This window comes from Vulpes lagopus, chromosome 16, assembly GCF_018345385.1.
Source record: "Vulpes lagopus strain Blue_001 chromosome 16, ASM1834538v1, whole genome shotgun sequence".
In the NCBI taxonomy this organism is placed as follows: domain Eukaryota; kingdom Metazoa; phylum Chordata; class Mammalia; order Carnivora; family Canidae; genus Vulpes; species Vulpes lagopus.
Genome location: NC_054839.1, coordinates 25,411,282 through 25,433,420, shown reverse-complemented (window position 1 = coordinate 25,433,420; position 22,139 = coordinate 25,411,282). Strand labels below are relative to the sequence as shown.

The 22,139-nt window shown below is 33.3% G+C and overlaps 1 protein-coding gene across 1 annotated transcript; it reads left to right on the top strand.

The window, feature by feature from the left end:
- Positions 1-1,833: 1,833 nt before the first annotated feature.
- On the top strand, positions 1,834-2,122 carry LOC121476763 (prefoldin subunit 4-like). The gene has a single exon (XM_041730825.1). It carries the CDS (start codon positions 1,841-1,843, stop codon positions 2,120-2,122), a length of 282 nt encoding a protein of 93 aa, XP_041586759.1. The 5' UTR covers positions 1,834-1,840.
- The last annotated feature ends 20,017 nt before the right edge of the window (positions 2,123-22,139 follow it).

Sequence of the window (22,139 nt, the reverse complement as noted above, 5' to 3'; positions counted from 1 at the left end):
TAGGCTAGATGTAATGCTTAATCTGAAGTTAATACCCAGAGTTAGAAAACTCATCAGGCATATATGCATATAATCATCTGTGCAAACAAGGAACTAGGAATTTTCCCAGCTTCCTAAAATTTGACATTCTTCTGGTGGTATTTAAACCTACTTCTCACTTTAAAAAGAAAAAATGACTAACATGTCTGCCACTATAGAATATTTTAAACTCAAGGATGTCCTATGCCCAGATGACATTTACATCCCATCCACTAAATCCTATCTCCATCACCCCCCACCCTGCGTAAACTCTACCCCCCCAGGATGTTCCTTCTCACCAGCTTAGTTTTAGTGGTGCAAAATGGCTCAAAGAAAAAGAAAAACAAAATATTAAAAGTATCCTAAACAAATAAAAATAACGTCAGATAAGTCAAAGTATACAATAAGTGAAACACATCTTTAAATTTCAAATGTGGCAGTAATTTACTAGCTAAATTGTTTTAGAAGTATTACTATAAATACCTGTTGTGAATTATCAAATTATTTAAACTACCTTAATTAGTGCAAGATTAATATGAGAGAAGAGATTGATGGTTTAAACTAGAATATAAATGTTCTGTTTCCACAAAGCAGATATTTGGTAAAATTAAAGACTTAAGTAAAGTCTTTACAGGGAAACTATAACCAATTTAGTCAATTTATTAATAAGCTAAATGTACTTATTTGAAAAATGAGGTTTTAATCCATTAGTTATTGCTGTCCTCCTTTAAGATACAGTGCATTATTACCATTCCTTGAACAGATCAACTTCAAAGCATTTTTCATATTCAAATTACTGGTTTGTAAGCTGTCATACCTCCAACTATCCACAATTTCCCTTTCCTTCCTGTATTATCTTCTCTCCTTGCTTTGAGCAATAATCAAGCATTCATTATACTTTAGCAGAACCTGGAGATTCAGATGAGGCAATGTAAAACTTCCTCTTTTCCTTACCCCTGTAAAATATATACTAAATTCAATATTTATTTCCTTCAGGTTTCAAGCTCAGTTATATCTACCTAAAAAATTCTGCCTCAAAAATTCTTGCTTACACACACATTCTTTCAAACCTTCCCTTAAACTTCTGTCCAACTCCTGAAATTTTCTTCCAGCAAGTGTATTGGATCCACTAAAAACAAATGTGTACTTCAATTAGCATCTTCTTTGATCCATTTTTTTCTATCCAGGCAACTAGCCTTGGCTAGACATGCAGAACAAATTGGCTATGTTTTACAATCACCTGGAGTTTTATCAATTATTGAAAGAAATCTAGTAATGAGAAAGTCAGGTAACCATTGCTTATTTCAGCTTCATCCTATGGTAAATACGAACAGGGCATAAAATGCTCTTGGAATGAAAAGTTTAGTGATACAGGGTTAGAGACATCCTTTGCAATAAATATTGGACATAGTTAATTCAAGTATCTCTGGGTCATTGACCTCAAATGAAAAGGTTTAGTGATTTACAATGTTTAAAGTTAAGCAGATTTTTTTCTTATATTTTAATGAGGTTGATTTGACTGCATGCTACATAAATACTTTATCTGCAAATGGATGGACTTTCATACAAAATACATAAAGCAATTGATGAGAAAAATTGCAAATCCATTGACTGGGCATACTTATAAGCCCTTGGTTCACTATTAAATTTGACATAATATATACTGTAATCAATACTTATCAATAATTATACATGTATGCTAAACTAATTTATTTCAATGTCATGGGTCTTTCACTAAATATCAGGAATTCAGTTCATGACAAAACTGATTTGTTTATAACTAGGATTAAAGGTAATGTAGTAAAGAGAGTCCAGTCCCAAGATGGCGGCCACCATGAAGAAGGCGGCTGCAGAAGATGTCAACGTTACTTTTGAAGATCAACAAAAGATAAACAAATTTGCACGGAATACAAGTAGAATCACAGAACTGAAGGAGGAAATAGAAATAAAAAAGAAACAACTCCAGAATTTAGAAGATGCTTGTGAGGACATCATGCTTGCAGATGATGATTGCTTAATGATACCTTATCAAATTGGTGATGTTTTCATTAGCCATTCTCAAGAAGAGACACAGGAAATGTTAGAAGAAGCAAAGAAAAAGTAGTAGTAAAGATGAAAGTAGAGAAAAGTGGATGGGAAAGTAAAGAAAAGAAGTAGTAAAGATGATTTTTATATGATTTGAACAAAAATCCTTTTTTTTATGAATGAGTGAGCTATCACTAGATGCTGTAACTTTTAGTTATAACATTATCTGATGATGCTGATAATCACATGTGGATAAAGATAGCTAAATGTATAGTTCTTTGAATTTTCATTATGTTGGTCTAGGTGATCTCCATCACAGAACTATTGAATGAGGGTTTTTTTTTTTTAATTTTATAAACATCTCATCACTTATCTACTCTAAACTAAATCATGTCATATTTCTGAAAAGAGTGGCTACTCTGATGCAATACTCTGCACTCTCCAGACATCTACTTGACTGTGTAGAATCTTCGGATCTTGTGAATTATTTATAATTGTTGCCAGGAAACATTTTTAAGTCACCTTTCTCCCCCAGTAGACTAGACACTCCTTTAAGGATGAAATCTATTAGTCATCACTCCATCATTGGTAACTGGCATGTGTAATGAACTAAAGTTAATAAGAATAATAACCAAATATTAAAACATGAGAAAACACAGCCTTAAAAAGATGGTTTTAAATATACTAAAAAATAAATGCCCCATGAGTTGATCTTCAGAAAATACAAAACTGTTCCCATATTCTTCCTGTGTTTGTTTTTTAGGCATTGTAAATCATAATATTAAAATCAGCCATATGAGAAAATACTTATAAATTATCCTCTCAGTTATTTTCATAACTTAGTAATTCTCAATATATCAAGGTAGGGAAAATCTACATTGCACATGATAGTAATGGCTTTTTTTTTCCTTCCTTTAGTTGTTATTTATCTTATCAATATTTTAAGTCATCATTTTTATATATATTTTAAAAGAAATGGTAGACGACATGAGTTGTAAGTTCTCTAAAGGAAAAATATTGTCTTACTGAAGGATAGTATCATTTTAATCTATTTTTTCCTCCTCCCTTCAATGAAAACAAACAAAATCACCTTTGAAGTCATTAAACAAGGGAGCCATTAGATTGAGGTCACTAATGCCTTGGTAGCCTAGTCAGCAAACCGAAACCTAAGCCAAAGTTAATGCACTCAAGTCCAAGAAAACAGAACTTAAAAACAGCCAATCACAACAGTCGACTAGGCTTTTCCAAATGAAGCAACTGCTTAAGCTCTAGCCAATCAAATAATCTCCTTGTTTTGCTTCTGCATTTTCTGCATAAAAACCTAGCTGTCATCAGTGGAGTGCTTCTAACCACCTTAGGCTTGCTGCTGGCCATTTCTAATCTCTTTATTCTCAAAGAAACTTGAAAAAAATGAAATGTATCTCAGTTTACCTTTTAACACACCCATGACTTCTGATCACCAAGCTATTTTTTCAATATTCTTCAACTTTCAAAGTCTCTCAGTAAGTATAAGCTAATAATTACGTCTTCCTTACATTTGAGAATTTCTACTTTAATAGCATTAAAAATGCATGAATTCAACATCCCTACAATGTTATCCCGAAGCTTTATACAAGTTTAGTCTATGAATTCAAAAGACATGAATAAGCATGATCCATATACCTACTAAATCCTGATCATTATTATTAAGGTTATAACACCAAAATAAGCCTCCAGAAATCTTTGGTTAGACTACTTTATTATAATTTTAGTTTGCAGAAACAAGTTGTTTCTTTACCTCCTAAGTTCTCGATATCCCAAAGTGGCCCTAAGACACGTTTCATGTTTACCAAAAAAATCTTTGTTTGGCAGAATAGAAACTTGTAATATCATCTTTGAAGCTCGAATAGTTTCACACAGTGAACTATTAAACTATTACAACATTATTAATGGGAGGAACATAGGGAATAAATAAAGTTGCATTGAACCTTCACCCATCCAAATATTACTGTGGTCAGAAAGAACATTTTGATATTGGAAATATCTTTTAGCACTGGTGAGTTTTAATTTTTTATTTATTTATTTTTTTTTAGCACTGGTGACTTTTGTAAACATCATGCTGTTATTTTTAGTGAGTTATTTTAATTGGTGAATTATTTTACTCAAATACATCACACACACGCACAACCTCATATAACACTTACAGAATATTTCCTATATGCCAGGTCTTATGCTAACTTTTGGAGATCCAAGTGGAAGCAGTCAGTCATAACCTCTACTCTGATTCTGCTTGAAATCTAGCAGGAAAGATCACTACCCTTCATTTCTAGTCCAGTGACCTCTAAAATGTCTTTTGATACAATGATGAAAATAAATAGATGTTAAGCCAAATTCTGCAAGTTTCATTTTTTTTCTACCAGCCTATCAAATGTGGATTTGGAAGGAAATATGTAAAACTGATGAGAAAAATTGCTTATTTCAGCCACTGATTAGCATGATATGTTTTGAATAAAAAAAAAAACTGAATAATTAACACATTCATCACATTGTTTGGTTAAAACTAACCTTAAAGCTTTATTTGAATTGTTTTTAATAATTAATTTGTAACCATGTGGTAGTTTAAATTTCCTAAATGCCTTATATTTATGGGTATATGGATGAGTACGAACATGAAGTTCATATATAAAGGATCTGGCATGGTAGTAAACTTTTAAATAACACTGAAGATTAGACATCAGTGTAATACTCTCTTCAAAATTCTGATGGGAATAGGTTTCTAACCTAGGCTTTCAACAACTGCAAAGATAAAATCTTCTTCAAACATACAGGTTCTCAAAAAATCCCTCCACAGATTATTTTCAGGAACTACTGGTGAACGTGAGCAGACAAAACTAGGAAGGAAAACAAATAAGAAGATAAAAGTCAAAGCTAAGGACACAATCAACAACAACAAAAAAAAAAAAGCTAAAGGAAATTTTCAAGATTATGAAAGAAGAAAGTCCTAAGGATGAGAATAAGACTAGGATGAATTCAGAACAAACTGAAATGAAGGACTTCAGAAATATCTCCACCTCTAGGATTGAAGTGAACCTGATAGCACCTGATTCCATTCTCTGTACTGAGATATAAATTTTAATTATTTTGTGCATTTATGGATGAATTTAGATAGAAAAGGGGAAACCAAAAATTCACAAAATCCTAATGGAACGTTATAAGAGAGGAAATACAATCATATCACACCAACAAAAACTTATATGGATATAAAGATTAAATCCTGAATATTTACCCCCCAAAAGTTATATTATGTACAGAGAGAATGGGAGTTTATGTATTAGGCTGACTAAATGCTAATTTTCCATAGTAAGAATAAATTATGTCTAAAACTGAAAGAATCAGAAATAACAGGTTTTTTGGTGAGAAAGTGGAAATGAGTGGAAATGAGCATCTGCCTTTGAATCAGGTTATAGTCCTAGGACCCTGGGATCAAGCCCTCTCTTCTCAGCAGGGAACTTCCTTCTCCCTCTTCCTCTGCCTGCCACTTCCCTTGCTTCTACTCTCCCTCACGCTGTGTCAAAGAAATAAATAAAATCCTTTTTAAGTGGGAGTGAATAAAATATAAAGCAAATAATAAAGTTGTAGCAGTTGACTAGCATGGAAAGGGGTAGGCAAGCGACTGCGATTATGTTATAAGCATTATAACATTATCAATTAAAACACATTAAAAATACATAAAAATAAATTAAAAATAAAGCAAATGACTTTATATTTTTAAAGTTTTTAAAGAAAATTTTGTTAGCAAGTTCTTATTGGGAAGGGTTCCCTGATACTCTGAAAAACAACAGGAAATAATTCATTTTTGATGGATATTTTTATTGTAATTTATCTTACATGCTACATCATCAGAAATAGAATAAAATGATCTGAGTTTCCATGCTATGATAAGGCAATACTAACTTGTAAGAACATTATAATGAGGCTCCTAGCATGATCAGAGAGATGCTATATTTGGACTGTGGGTAGGGCAGAGGGAGAGGTAACTCCATTTGCCCAACCTTTTGTCACACAGCATCTTACCTACTTTTTGTATTTGGGCAGTGAGTCGGCCAAATTATGCCCTGAGTAGGGTTGGCAGGTAGAGGGCAGAATTTGTGGGGTTTTTTTTTTAAAGATTTTATGTATTTATTCATGAGAGACACAGAGAGAGGCAGAGACCTAGGCAGAAGGAGAAGCAGGCTCCGAGGGAAGCCCGATGCAGGACTCCATACCAGGACCCCAAGGTCACATCCTGAGCTAAAGGTGGACGCTCAACCACTAAGTCACCCAGATGTCCCTTGTCAATTCTTCAACTGACAAATATTCAGATCTGAGACTGGAATTTGAATCCATGTGGCTTATTTTATTTCTCTGAAAATTAAGTGAGAGTGGATAGGGGAATGACAATGGAATAACATTTTTCTTATAGTCTAATAAAAATTTACAAAGACAGATACAATATTTTAAATAATTTTACAAGAATGTGTTGTATTTTTAAATGCTGAATTCTTCTTTTATATAATTTTCATACCATATAAACAACAATATATTCCCTACTGTCCAATTCACCACCTGATGAATACTAAAAACATAAAATGTTTCATTACTTCTTTCAGCTTTTGTGACACATTTGATTAAAAGTAACAGACTCAAGTGCTTGTTACTTTGCCTTTTAAGTAGTTTTTTTTGGGGTGGGGGGAGGGAACTCATTATAAATCTCACTGGAAATAAACTGTTGAAATCTGTTACTGACTTCTGCCACCCATGCAGTTGCTTATACGACAGAGCAATGAAAACAAATGAGAATGAACTATAAATTCTGACAGTCTTGTAGGAAAGTGGGAACTGTAATGTGGCATACTTATGTCATAATAACTTTTCACAGTTTACATAATAAGAGCTTACAATGTAGTCTCCCCAGTTTATTGCCCATATTTCAAACCACAAATCTAAAGTATTATTTTCCTCGAGGTAATATTTTCACTTTTTTAAAAATGAGAGCGAGGTTCCTTGAAGTTGAATAAGCTCAAGATTGCAGATATTTATGATGTCCAATATCATGACGTCAAGCTAGTGGTCAAACAAGTAATTACATATAGCATGCATTTTATTTCATTTTAAGATTTATTTATTTATCTGAGAGAGAGAGAGAGAGAGAGAGAAAGAGAGAGAAAGGGAAAATGGGGGAGGGGCAGAAGGAGAGAGAGAATCCCAAACAGACTCTCTGCTGAATGTGGAACCCCTTGTGGAAATCGACCCCACAGCCCCAGACCATGACTTGAGCTGAAACCAAGAGTTGGAGACTTAATCAACTGAGCCACCCAGGCACCCCCACATAGCATGCATTTTAATGGAAGCGGTGTTTCTGGCAAAACAACTTTATATATTCTGGCCAATTAAATCATATCTGAAATGCTTGTTTAAGAAAAATGGGGGCTTTCTCTATGAAATAAAAATCACTGCTTGATTTATATATCTATGTCCATATGTAAAATTGGCTTAAAATATTTGACTGCTTCATCATGTCAGGTAATTGTTTCATAGACCTTCACAGTAGCTGATTCAGTGTGACACCAAAGCTGCAGATGAGAATCAGGAAGAGAACAGACACGGTTCCCTAAACTTGGTGTGCTACTTTTTGCCACATGCTTCAGTTTGAAGGGATATATGTAAATGATACGTTAAAAAGGGGGACTATAAAGCAGTGACTGTAGTCATACCAGAGTGGCAATATGATATATAAATAGAAAAAAAAAAAACATGTTAAACCAAAATTTCACCTTATGTGATGTAGCTTAAAGTTATAGGGGCAGTGAGTGTTTCTGTTTGTTTACTTCTTTTTTCTAAAACTAACAAAGAAAGAAGAGTGTGGTAGTCCACAGAAAGGTCAACACTATGAGGAAAATAGAACTGGATCACCAGGAAATGCATTTAAATAATATTGCTTCTTGACAAATCCTAAGAACGTAAGAATATTAAATGTGAAACATTAGAAAATATAATGCTTAATATATAAGAAGAAGGAGGGCTAAGGTGAACTTATCTTGTCTGAAAATCAAATAATTTATAAATAATTAGAATTATTAATATAAACAATATTTATAATTACAGAACACTGTATTAGAGTAAGCACAGCCACATATTTCAATACACGGAGTAAAGAACACAGACAGCCCATATATAACGTATTCCCATATTTATATGGGAAGATGATGATATAACTGTCATAAAACAAAATTCCTTTCGGAGTACTTGGGTGGCTCAGTGAGTTAAGCATCTGCCTTGGGTTCTGATCTCAGGGTCCTAGGATTGAACCTCACATCAGGCTCCCTGATGGGCAGGTAGTCTGCTTCTCCTTCTCCCTCTGCCCCTCCTCCAACATGTGTTCTCTCTTCCTCTTAAATAAATTTTAAGCAACAACAACAAAATCTCCCTTTTATCTGAAAATCTACTGTCAATATTAAAAAAATAATAATATAAACTATATTGAACCTTAAAGGTCTTTGAGAAATTTGGAAATCTTGAGATTCTAAATGTGCAGGTGATTTTCTCCTTTGTACATCAGCAATTCCCCAATTTTATAATGTTGGAATGAGTATAAAAGGACAACATTGACTAGATATACTTATTTTGAGAATATAAGAATATATGTGGTTTGGAATTTTGTATAAATTTGTAAAATGCTTCCATATTTCTTAAGACAAACAGCCCACCAAGGTACAATAAATATATCACTATTTTCACCAGTTATGGGGATAGTGAAACACAACTGTGATGAACAGCAGAATCAGTGCCCCCTTTAATAACATGAAATCCAATCACAAAGATCCAACAGAAGTTTACATGGAAAAAAAAGAAACTTTGTGTTATCTGGTTTTAGTATGCTCTGTGGATGTTAGCTTTGGATGGACTAAATTGCAGAAAGCCCACTGTGCTCATGAGTGCTATGAAACCAAATCCTCCCTGTCCCTTTAGAAGTAATTTGTCCTTGAACATTTGCCTGTGGTACTAGAGCCAAAGACAATTATGAGAGATCCTTCTGGATTTCCCTAGGAGAGGCTAAAAATGTCAAATAGCTTGCTTCTGATGTACAAATCCTGATGAATTCATAGTGATTGATTGAGACAGTATGTCAAGAAGAATTCTTTAGTTAATACTCTACACAGTTAGACAAACGCAGTTATCAATTAGGCAGCATTAATGCTTTTTGCTTGCCAACTCCGAGCTGAAACCTAGAATTCCTGAGAGGCCTTAATAGTTGAATGGACAGTATCACCCGAGCATAGCCACGTACAATATAAGGGAAAACAATATAGTCTTTATCTCAGAATTTCAATCATACAACACTTCACCATTTACAGTTTCATAAAAGGAAGAATATAAGGTTCTACTATTATGCAAAACTATTTGGAATGCTTAACATAGGAAGGCACTACAATAATCCTTACACCAAATCAGCTCTGTATATGGTTAGGCCATCTCTTAGCAGAATTCCACAGTAACAATACTAGGCATTGCTCTGCTCTATGTGCTCTTCTGTGGAAAGTTAGGATTAGTGTGAGGCAGTCAGTACAAATGAGAGCTGGGGAGCAGTGGGAAGGAGCAGACAGTGGAAGAAAAGGACAAGTGAAAGTAATCTGTAGGTGTAAGCCAAATACTCGGACTGACATCAATGGAACTCAACATTGCCTCAAACTCTTTTGTCTGCAAAATAATCAATTGGGTTTTTATACTATTTGATCACATTTTTCCAATATTTTGATTCTATATGTCTCTACCATGTCTGTTCTACCATTTTGACGCTGATCTTTTAATCCCTCTTCTATTTCATTTTCTATTTTCTACTTCTGTTCTTCCTTCTTTTTCTATGTGTATCATAGAAATCCCTGTTACCAGTATTCTCAGTGACTTTGGCCTTTTGCTCTTCATGTCCTTCATCCAGCAAAACTACCACTGTGGATTGATATAATTGTAGTTGATTCTAGTGCAGACTGGAGGAAGGGAAGCTCATCAGCAATGCAGACCAGTGAGTTGATCTCACGTTCAGGATCACAGCCCTGCCCTACACTAACTCCTCCAGTCTCTTCACTTCTAAATAAGGCATCTCTTTCCTTCAATATTTGTGCAGGAAAATAAAAAGGCCATCTGATGAGAACTCACTTGACTTTCCACCATGCAGACCACAAATTTACTCTTCTCTGGAACCTGAGTAGGGATTTTGGCAGACCTGATGCTAACTAGTGAGGAAGACATCATGTGGAAGGAGTGCGGTCTTGTGCTCTCTGACACAACCCATTTTGTCAACCATGTTGCCACCATCGTGGCTGTGTCCTACTTATGGGGTAGATGCTGGGAGTATTTTACGTTAGTTTATAAACCACTTCAAATCCAAAACTATCTTGACATTCTCAACATTCTGACTTCTGCTTTGTGAGTGTAAGGGAAAGGGTGGGCAGCTTCTACTCTTATCTGTGCAACAGCCTCCATCACCTCTCATGCCCCAATACCCGCAGTAACTGAGACAATGCCTACATATTTTAAACAGTTACTATTTGAATTGAACACAGATTGAAAATGAATTAACCTGAACCACAATCTAATAGTGGTCATAATTACAGTTCCTCATCTAAATATTTCAGGACTCACTAATACAAATGAGAAATAAGTGCCTGTAACATTCAACAATTCTGAAATTAGAAATATGAAATTATTTCAATTACCATTCTGAATATTTATGCTCAAATAAGGTGTGCATAAAACACATTATAGTTTTTTCCATAAGTGCTTAATTTGAGCATTTCCAGTAGTACCTAAAGTTTTAGTTATAAAAAGCATATTTTATATAAAGTCCATATTTTTTCATATCTTCCAGAAACAAATACTCTTATAAAGGAAGATGGGCTGTACCTTTATTTTCATCAAAGTTATTAATCTAAATTATTTTTAAAGCTCTTTAGTATATATATTTGAGTGGCTGAATGACTAGCAAAGTGAAATCACACAAAAATGTCTTTTAAAAATAATAAAAATATGTTTCAATCAATGGTGCATGATCACTTGATATTCATTGTTTACTCTTTCATTGCTACATGTATATTAAAATTATAATGAGTATATGAATTAATATCAAATAATCTTAAGGATAATATACTGTGATAATTCAATTTTCTTTTTAACAGGGTTTATCAGAAAAAAATTATAGTCTTTATTCTTTTAAACTTTCTAAACTGTATTGATTTTTTATTGTATATACATAACAATTTAACTTATATTTGCTAATATAAGGTACTTAGGAGAATCATTTCTCACGCAGAACAATATAAGATGGATACAAAATGTCTGCCAGTATGTGGAAGTTGTTCCTAAGAAAAAATTTAAACATATATTTGAAAATGTAAAAAATATAGGTTTTAGCTATAATTTTTACTTCTAGAAAGGAAAACAATATCTTAATTGATGTGTTAATTACTTATGCTTTAATTATTTAGATATATTGCTGCATTCACACTTTGGCAATCTATACTTCTAAAATCTATCACATATTTAGTAGCAAAATTTATATCAACTACTGAATAGCTTATTCTATGGCCACATACCTGACATAGTGGCCCTTCCTTTGGTCATTCAAGTGACCTAAATTATCCTTTGTGAAATTAATTCCTGGAGCTTAATTCTATAATGTGACTTGAAAATAAGTTCATATATTTGTAAAAAGGAAGAATATATACTGCATGATTTTCACTGCTAATTTGTAGGTCCCACACATACTTTGACCTAATTCCTTCTTTTTTTTTTCTCTCTCCCCTAAACATCTATGAAACTCTGGGATGTTCTTGAAACTGACAATCTTAATTTAGCTGCTATTCTTGTGGGTTCCTAATTACATTGCAATATAGACACACATGAATCACAAAGTATCAAAAAGAATGTTTTATTAGGACAACCTCAGGTATCTACTGACATAATTTTTCACTGTTAACTATTTCTTTCAAATCTCTGACAACAGTGCAGTAGCATCATCTTCTGTTGTTACCTGAATCTAAAAGAGGACAGTGGGATGGAAGAAATAGAGTTTGGCCATTTAAAACTACAGTTTAGGGGTGCCTGGGTGGCTAAGTCAGTTAAGTGTCTGCCTTAGGCTTAGGTCGTAATCCCACGGTTTTAGGATGGAGTCCCACAATGAGCTCCCTGCAGAGCAGGGAGCCTGCTTCTTCCTATCTCTCTGCCTCTGGCTACTGCTTCCCCTGTTTGTGCTTGCACTCTTTCTTTGCCAAATAAATAAAATCTTTTTAAAAATAGTAAAATAAAATTACAGCTTCAAAGAGTAAAAAACATCTTTGCATATCATTGTTTCAAGTAATAAAGTGACAATAATTAATCATATTACATATGATGGAGGTTTTTCATATGATGAGGTTTTTCTATTATTTTTGTTTTAGTTTTCTATTAGTACTGTTTATACTGAAAAAAAAAATAAAAATAACCCCAGAATAGATATATGTCCAGATGCTTTTGTAAGCAAGGTATCAATCACAAGCAAGGATCCAATTAGTAATGCAGACAACACACAATCTCACATACAAAAAGAGAAAAGTCCAAGGAAATGTGGATACTAGATAGAAAAGGATTTTAAAACTTTATCTCTGGGGTGCCAGATGGTTAAGCTGTCTGCCTTTGGCCCAGGTCATGGTCTCAGGTTCCTGGGATCAAGCCCAGCATCAGCCTCCCTGCTCAATAAGGTATCTGCTTCTCCCTCCCACTCTGTGTGTGCTGACTCACAAGCTCTTTCTCTCAAATAAATAAGTCTTTAAAAAAATAAAAATGAATAAAATTTCAGCTCTGCTTTTCCTTTTCATGGAAACTAGTGCTTAGGAAATAGCCTTCAGTTAGGATTCAGTGTGTTATAATAGAACAAATGCAGAAAAGTGAACTTCTGAAGCATTTTGTTACTTCTATTTCTATGTGTCAAATAACTTTGTTGCAGTAATTATTGAAAACCTCTGATATTTACATTTTATGTGCAATGCTCTATCAACTGGGTTCCTCCAGAGAAACAAAACCAATAGAATCTATCTACCTACCCCTTTGTAAGGAAATTTATTTTTACAAAATGGCTCACATGATACCAGGGCCAGCGAGCCAGAAATTTGTCAGGCAGGCCACAAGACTGGAAACTACAGCAAGAGTTGATACTGAATCTTGAGGGATAATGGTATCTGAGTACTGGGGACACCTCAGGTTGTGCTACCAGAGGCTTTGAAATCACTGAATAAGGCCCACCCATATTATTGAGAGTAATCCTGTTCTGACTGTTAACTGATTATGTAGTGGCTAAGCACATCTATCTACACAGCAGTACCTAGATTGGCATTTGATTAATAATGGGGCAGCACAGCCTAGACAGCTTCAGAGATAAAACTAACCATAACAGAGGTTATGTATATTGGACCATCACAGCATATATCATAATAGATAATTTTCTATGTCCTATTGCTTATGATTTTTAGTCTAAAACATTTTAAAGGTCTTTATATTTTTCCATGGCAGCATTATGAATAAGCTGGATGCTATACAGTATCAGTATCAGTATACTGGATGCTATTATACAGTACCTATGATATGTGTGGGCTGAGCTTAAATAGACCATTGAAATTTAATATTCTTAAATATGAGGTGAGCATTTTCATTACCAACTTATCTGAATTAAATTTTATCACATGGCAGATCTACATTTTTGCCTTATTTACTCCTCTTTAAGATGCAATGATTTTAAGAAATACACAAAGTATCTAATCCCTAATTTTTAAATGACTTAATATCTAGCAATTGACTTATTTGCCACACGTAGTTCCAGTATAGTTTTTTATTATATATTAATAAACCTTTTTCTGTTGGTATTCAGAATACCAATATCTATCTTAACATAACTACCTCATTATTTGAAAATATTCTAAATTCATATTTAACAATTAAATCATACTAGACTGACATATGTTGATTCTTCTGGTGTGTTTTTATCTTTAAAATACCTCTGACATGCTATTTGCTCTTCATATTGGAACCATAACCCAAATCTCTACTTTGATTATTTCCTTTGTGTTTCCCAAACATGCTCTTGTGTTAGACAAAATGTTTTTATTACTGCTGTCATTTCAATTTGCAAATACAATGAGGAAGAGTCTATACAAGACTAAAGTATATTTTTTATGATAAAATAGGAGATCCATTACCTTTTTTTTCAAGCCATGAACATATTATAGCCATAATGCATGAAAAGATTAATATAGGCACATAATTACAATCATTTAGAGAATTTAGCATTCTCTGAAATTTGAAATCTTACTTCACTATTTCATTTAATAAGGACTACCTGTTATTAAATATTTTTTTTAAAAAATAGGTTGCCTTTTAAATCTTTTATTATTTTGTTTGGTCACCTATGACCTTACCTCCTAGTGATTTCAGGTCAGGATGCCTTCATATTTTAAACTGGCAGTTCAAAATATTATGTAGGTTATTTGTTGGTGTTGTTACAGAATTTAAATTCATATTTTTTTCAATTTACCTTTTTATCAGTGCCTACAGGGAGAACTAAGAGATGACCTTGGAATCCAAGCAACTAGATAGGGAACATGAAAAGAAAATCAGCTTAAAATTGCAATGGCAAGGTTATGTCCTCTTTGTAATATTCTGAAACACACACAAAAAAGGACAGTTATTGACAAGCAATGAGGCAGATGCAGAAAGCTTTCTGCTATTATATAACCAGAAATGGTAAGAGTTTATTGATTCTCACCTAGACATTTAAATGAGTAAAGATGATTTTAAAACACTGGTTTTTCCTCTCTGCAAAATTCTTTAACACATTAAAATAAACTCAAATGTAATCTAACAAAGGAGTATTTCTTTTAACTCTTACACACAGAGAGCAGGGTACTATAACTTACTTTCTCCTGTACTTTAAGCACTCCACAAAGACTTATCGTAACAGTTGATTGATTTAGATGATAGATGATTGCTAAGAGTTTCCACTCTTGCCCATAATAACAACAGAATGAATCCTAAATTTAAACATTTAGGTAATTTTGCCCTTGATATGTGTCCATTCTCCAATTTTCACCTGCAAATCGTATCTTATACAATATTATCAAAATCTGTCATCAATACCTATTATATTTCTACCAATATACTCAGAATTTACATGGAAATGCTATCAGAGATTTAAAACTAGGACTTACCTATCTTCTGGGAGAGAAAAACTATCTAGGCACACACAGCCAATGAGGGGTGAATGACCAGGTGGTTTACATGAAATAAGATCAGCAATGTTAATAATTATTTGTATTTTCCATTGTCACTGCCATTGCCCTAAATGGGTTTAGGCTGTCCCAAGTAAAAACATTCACCTACATAAGAAGATAGGGTTTGTTTGTTTGTTTGTTTGTTTTTTATCATAGCTGAGGTCAAACAAATATTGCATACCTGCCCTGTCAGTTTTTTTGTTCTTATGACTGCTAAAATCTCCAGCTATAATGAGGCAAGGAATACAATTTTTTCAAAACTCAGGTAAATTGAGCAACTTCATTACTAATGGAACCAACTGAGAATTGGTTTAGATATGAGCTTGCTTTGGAGTGGAGGTCTACAAATATCTGACTCTACTCACCAAGTTTTCTATATCAGACTCTGATGGGCTACCACAACAAATTGGAAACCAGGCACCTCACTGTTTTCTACTCACATGCAGTTTTGATTATAATTTCTCCTAATTTCAATTTGGGAGGATTCTGAAACATACTGTATCCATACTTGTATTAGAAATTGTCAGGGATCCCTGGGTGGCGCAGCGGTTTGGCGCCTGCCTTTGGCCCAGGGCGCGATACTTGTATTAGAAATTGTCATAATAACATATGTGCATGAATATTATCTCCTTTCATTCTTCATATTTATATTAGAATTAAAATACAACTTAATAAAGACCTTGAATATATTTCAAACTTTTAGCTATTTAACATTGATTATTTAAGTGGAAACAGTTCTCTGATAGAGATTTCTATACTGCTGTATTTTCTATTGCCCTTTTAACAAATCACCACAATTTATCAGCTTAAAGCAATGCACATTTATTAACTAACCTCAGGAGGTCAGAAATCCAGATGGACTCAGCTAGTTTTCAGCTCAGGGTCTCAGAGGCCAAAGTTGGTGTCACCAAGCTCCTTCTGTTTTGGGAGGCTCTGGAAATGAAACAGCTTCCAAACTCATTCTGGTTCTGGAGGCACTTAGTTCCTGGTACTGAAGTCTATAACCTTGCTAGTGTCAAGAGTTTGCCCATGTTTATTCTGATGCTTTCCAGCTGTCTCCCAACACTTCTGTGGCACCCATATCCCCCACCAGGTGGTAGGTAGATTCCCTCTCAGACTTCAATTCTCTCCAACTTCCCTTCTGCCATTTTTCACTGCTGTCCTCTTTTTCCAGCTGGAGACAATTCTCTGATTATAAGGACTAATATTATTAGATGGAGTTCACCTGGCTAATTCAGGATGCTCTCATTATTTTATAGCATGTGCCATTGCATCAAAAAAGATCACTTTTTTCACTCTCTTTCATTGTACCTCATCAACAAAGATCATTTGCCATGCAAGGTAATACTCATAGGTTTTGGGGATGAGGTCATTGCATGTTTGGCGGAGGACATTATTCTGTCATAGCCTTAGGGCCAGAGGGATTGGTTTACCTTCTCATTTATCTCAGCATTTGTCTGTCACATTTTCCAAAATATCAATACATTGTTCACCATTTTCTAACATAGCCATCCTAAATTTAAATATGATGTTTCTAGCTTAACTATAGACTAAGTAACACGATCCGTGTTTTAGTTGTGAAAAAACAAAATTTGAATCAGATATAAAATTAAGTACCTGAAATCTAACAAAACATTGATGTTTTAGATACTGAGTTAAGAAAACTGTTAAGATGAATACTAAAATATAATACATATTTTACCTCCGAGTTTTCCATTTCCATTTCCCAGAAAAAAAAAAAAAAGTTATAGGATCTTAAACTCCCTGATGTCTTGTCCTTTTTAATCTCTCACCAATAAGACCAGGCATTGATGCTCATAGAAATCAATGAATGTGTGATGGAATATTCTTTCCATACTTAATTAATATTCTGAATGGCACTACATTTAAATAGTTCCTTTTTATCATTTGTTCCCTCAGAGAACTTAACATTCTTAGGCCAGAAGGAGACATTGTAATTTGTAACTTTCAGCATGTTCTTTTCCCTCTGCAACTTAAACATTATTTGTACTGTAGTCCTATGTTACACACTGTAAGTAGTGCAATGAAAATTTCCTGATCACCCCAAGCATATTCTTTAAGAATAATGTATTTTTCAGTCCTGAAAGTACTTATTTATCAATAACTCTACAAGTTTATTTTATGAAAGTTTATTATTTCCTAAAACATATGAAGCAAAAAATAAAAATACTTTTTTCATGTTTCAAATTGTTTTCTGTTAATTTTACTTCACTTTTATCCCATTTCCAATCTCTATAAACTAAGCAAACTGTAAACTCTTAGTTTTTAAAGCATGTAATTCTTTCTAATGTGTCTTGATGACTAAGTTCATCAATGAAGTAGAAATTCAACTGATATAACAGTATCTTGTATCTGATATTAACAATAAGAAACTGCATGGCTCTATTTTAGGATTTAATTTCTTTGCAGTCTGTCCCTTCAATATCCAAGACATTTCCGGAATGATGGATATTCTATGAGGAAGGCGATGTCAAGCCTGCAGACATGCCTGAACACACTGTGGTAATTTATGGCCTGCTTTCTTGGTGCTAATGTAATGAGCTACATCATATTTGAGGTTCAAGAAGATAAAGAAGCTGTCATTTTGGCATTTTGACATGTATTGCTATTGGAAAAATAAGCCATTTTCAAAAGGATGAAAGCCGTGCACAAATGTTTCTATGTTATTAAATATAAATAAAAGTGGAACTAGAATAATCATGTGTATTTTCTGGCACATTACCACTAAACTGATAATAAAATATCTAGGAAAATCAAACCTAAGTGAGCATTGATATTTTACTTCTTTCTTACATCCATTATATGTGGAATCTCTTTAAAAGCACCCATATATATACTAAGGTGTTAATAATATGCAAAAGTCATGCATATATATATGTATATTAGAATTATTTTTCTAAAGAAGAAGAACAGACATTTAAGTCGGGAAAGCACAAGTTAGGAAATTATATCTCAGATAAAAAACATTCTGTCTGATGGCATTTGTGTATATATCCTCTTGTAAACTCTGCTGAATATTATAGTATCTTTATAATTATTTCTATATTTAAATATATGACAATGAATAAATACATTCTTTTATCTTTCCAGGTATAAAACCTTTATGTATGTTTTAAGGCAATTGTCATTTTCTCAGTGCCCAGTTAAAATTTTAATTACCAGTAAAAAACACGGGACACAAAATATTTTCTTATCTGATTGTTTAAAAATTTCTCATTCTCAAAAGTTTGAGACAAATAGAAATTTTTGTTTATTTATTTTTTAAAAGGCTACAACCATGATTCAAATACAATTGCTTTCTAAAAGTCTACTCATTTCACCATGCAAGAGGCCACAAATACAGAAAACAGCAGCTATTTGTTTAATGTGTAGTGAAGAGTTGTTATATGGTATATGTTTTATATAGTTGGCCATCTGAAAAGATTAGTGGAAAAAAATCACATTAACATTAGATTTTTTTACCTAGTTACAAATGCATATTTTCTCCTAGCTTTTGGTATCTAAAAGTATCCCATCACTTTTCCACCTTTGCAGAAGCCTGTGAAATACTAAGATAAATCACTATATAGATGTATATAATTACATTCACCTATCATTCTGAGTTTGGGATATATCTAACCTCCTCAGCACCTCAGGTTTTAAAAAATAATAGTTCTCAATGATAGAGTTGAGCAATCCATATTAACCAAATCTTGTTTAATCCTATTGACTGTACTCCCTCCCTCATGCTCATTGCTATTATTTTGCTTCTTGATCCCTCTTTCTCACTGTTTCCTTAGCGAGATGGAAGAAAATTCTTTTAGACTACATCACAGAGGTAACATGCCTCTCATAAAGTAATATACATATGTCAGGGAAAAAAAGAAAAATGGAATTGAAGAGAAGATAGTACAAAGATGGTTATTCATCACTTTAAATGAAAATAGTACTATCCAATAAGGAATTCAAAACTTAGTCTCTCAGCAAATTATTTTCAAAAAAGGCACCCGTGACTAGACCATTAACTTTCCAGTGACCTTATCAAAATATTATTAAATAAACCTCTCTATATGCAACATATATATGCATATATATAATCTGTCTCAAATTTATGAAGCAGGCTAAAGTCATTCAGTGTTAGTGACCCAGATTCCTTTTTTCTAAATTCAGATTTACCAAATATTTTCTGAACCTTTCCTATTCTGTTAGCATTATTTTAAACATTTTCTAGGATTCCACCTCATTTAATGTTCACAAAAATTCTTTATGCCCATTGTATTACAGAATACATAATAGCAAAATTATTAACCCCTCCAACAGTCTTAGGGTTATTGTTCCTTGCCTAAGACCTGCAGATAATAACAGACATATCTAGTAACCAAATCTTCTGAAACCGCATCAATCAAAACCTAGCTCTTATCTGTACCAATGGCTCTTCTACAATGTTAAATATACAATACTATCAGGTCATCTAATGTTTAGAAATATGCAAAGTCTCTAGGTGCAGTATATTTAGCTTATGCCATGGTCATTTAAGTCAATTACTTGAAATTGATTGTTTCAAAAGCATCTGTCAAGGACTCTGCCTTAGAACAGTGTCTAGAATAGGTCACTCAGTAATGTTAGCTGTTATTATTCCCTAAAACATTCAGCAGCTTTCTTAAAGCTGGGTGTTGATGCTTTTGCCATTAAAAATTCCATTTACAAAATTAAGGAGGGGAAATCATTTTAGTAGCTTTGCTTCACTTGACTTTTCATATGCATATGATACAAAATAACAAAAGGACGTATGTCAATTATGTACTGGCTTGATTGATTCAATTTTAGTTAACTCCTCTAGACTTCTCTTAGTATTTTCTATTTTATTTTAGATTTTTTATGTAGAGAAATATGTTTAACATAAATTAGTAAACTGGCTTTCTTTTGGGACTTTTGTTTTAATTGGCAAATCAGTAAACAAATAATTATCCCTAATGATACATTTACCAGGTAATAACGATAATTTGCTGCAAAATTGTTTTTTTTCAAATAAGAAACCTCAAAATGCTATAAATATGTAAACATATATGCATATGCTTATAATACATGCATATTATTGTGTATAGTATTTTAAAGCACATTTGATTTACATTAAAACCTATTTTGTACTAAATTAATATAGATTATGGGAAATCTTGTAGATATATTGTCCAAGGGCATGATTTACAATAAGATATAATAATCATTCTATCCTAATGTGTACTCTTAAGTTTAGAGTATTATCTTATAGAGAGAAAGTCTTATTAAGTCTAACTTAATATTAAGTAAGGAAATGATAAACCTAATAAAGTGTATCAAGACATTAGTCTTCCTTTTTTAAGATTTTATTTATTTATTCATCAGAGACACAGAAAGAGGGAGCCTGATGCAGGACTCGATCCTGGGACTCCAGGGTCACACCCTGGTCCAAAGGCAGGCACTAAACTGCTGAGCCACCCAGGGATCCCCAAGACATCACTCTTCTAATGAATAATGAAGAATATTATTAGAATAGCTTAGGTCATAAATTCTACTTTACCTAAAATATAGATATAATAAGGACATTAGTGGAAACTTATTTGATGATATTAACCTAATCTGGCTTGTTTGATTTTATTCAAGTGAAACATTTACATTTTAGTGTAAAATATCTGGGTTATTATTTTTTAATTGAATAATTTTCAACTACCATAAAAATTAAGGACTTATTTTGGTATGTCACTGAAATCAGAAGTAATCACAATGGGGCACCTGGGTGGCTAAGTTGGTTAAGAGTCTGCCTCTGGCTCAGGTCATGTCCTCAGGGTTCCCGGGATGAAGCCCCACATTGGCATCCCACTCAGAGGGGAGTCTGTTTCTCCCTCTCCTTCTGCCCCTCCCCCACCTACACTTGTGCTCTCTCTCAAATAAATCAATAAAGTCTTTAAAAAAAAGAGAGAGAGAAGTAATCACAGTAAGACACCATGATTCTACATGTAACTTCTCCCCACATTTGACAGGAACTTTAAAACTACGATGAGCAGAAGGGACATTAGTAGGGAAAGAGCTCCAAATTTCCAGTAATAAAAGATATTTTGGAAGACAAGTACATGATAACTTGCAAGATATGACATTCTTTGTTTATGCATTATGCAGACTCTGAAGCCATATGATTTAGATTCAAGCTCCAGCTCCATCACATGTCTATGTAAGACCTTGGAGAAGTTGCCTAACATTTCTGTCTCTGTTTTCTGATCAGTAAAACACTGGTGAGAATAGTGGTACCTAGACCATAAGGCCCTTAGAGATTAAATGATTCAACAGTGCCAGTGTCTGGTAGGTAGCAAAGATTCTGTAAGTGTTATCTGGTAAGTCTTATCATCTATCTTTTCCTAGACATGAATAAAACCACTTTTATGTACATTTCCTTTTACTTTCAGCAAACAGAACTAATAATCCTCATTCAGTTATCTTCACTGAAATCTCATAATGGCTATTACCTTTATTTCCAGAAGACCTTCCTAGGAGCAATGAGATTCTTACCTAAACTGAAGAACTAGAACACCACTAGAGGGAATATATTATGACATGTACTTAGAATGCCTTATGCAATCAAAATTAACTTAATAAGGATGTCATTAGCTATACAAAATGAAAATAATTTTTCAACTTTGCATATGATACTGTAAATAATGATAAAAATGATTAAATGTTTAAGTATACTACACTGAAGAATATAATTCTAAATCAGGCTATAATGAAATATATATTTATATATGTTTAACT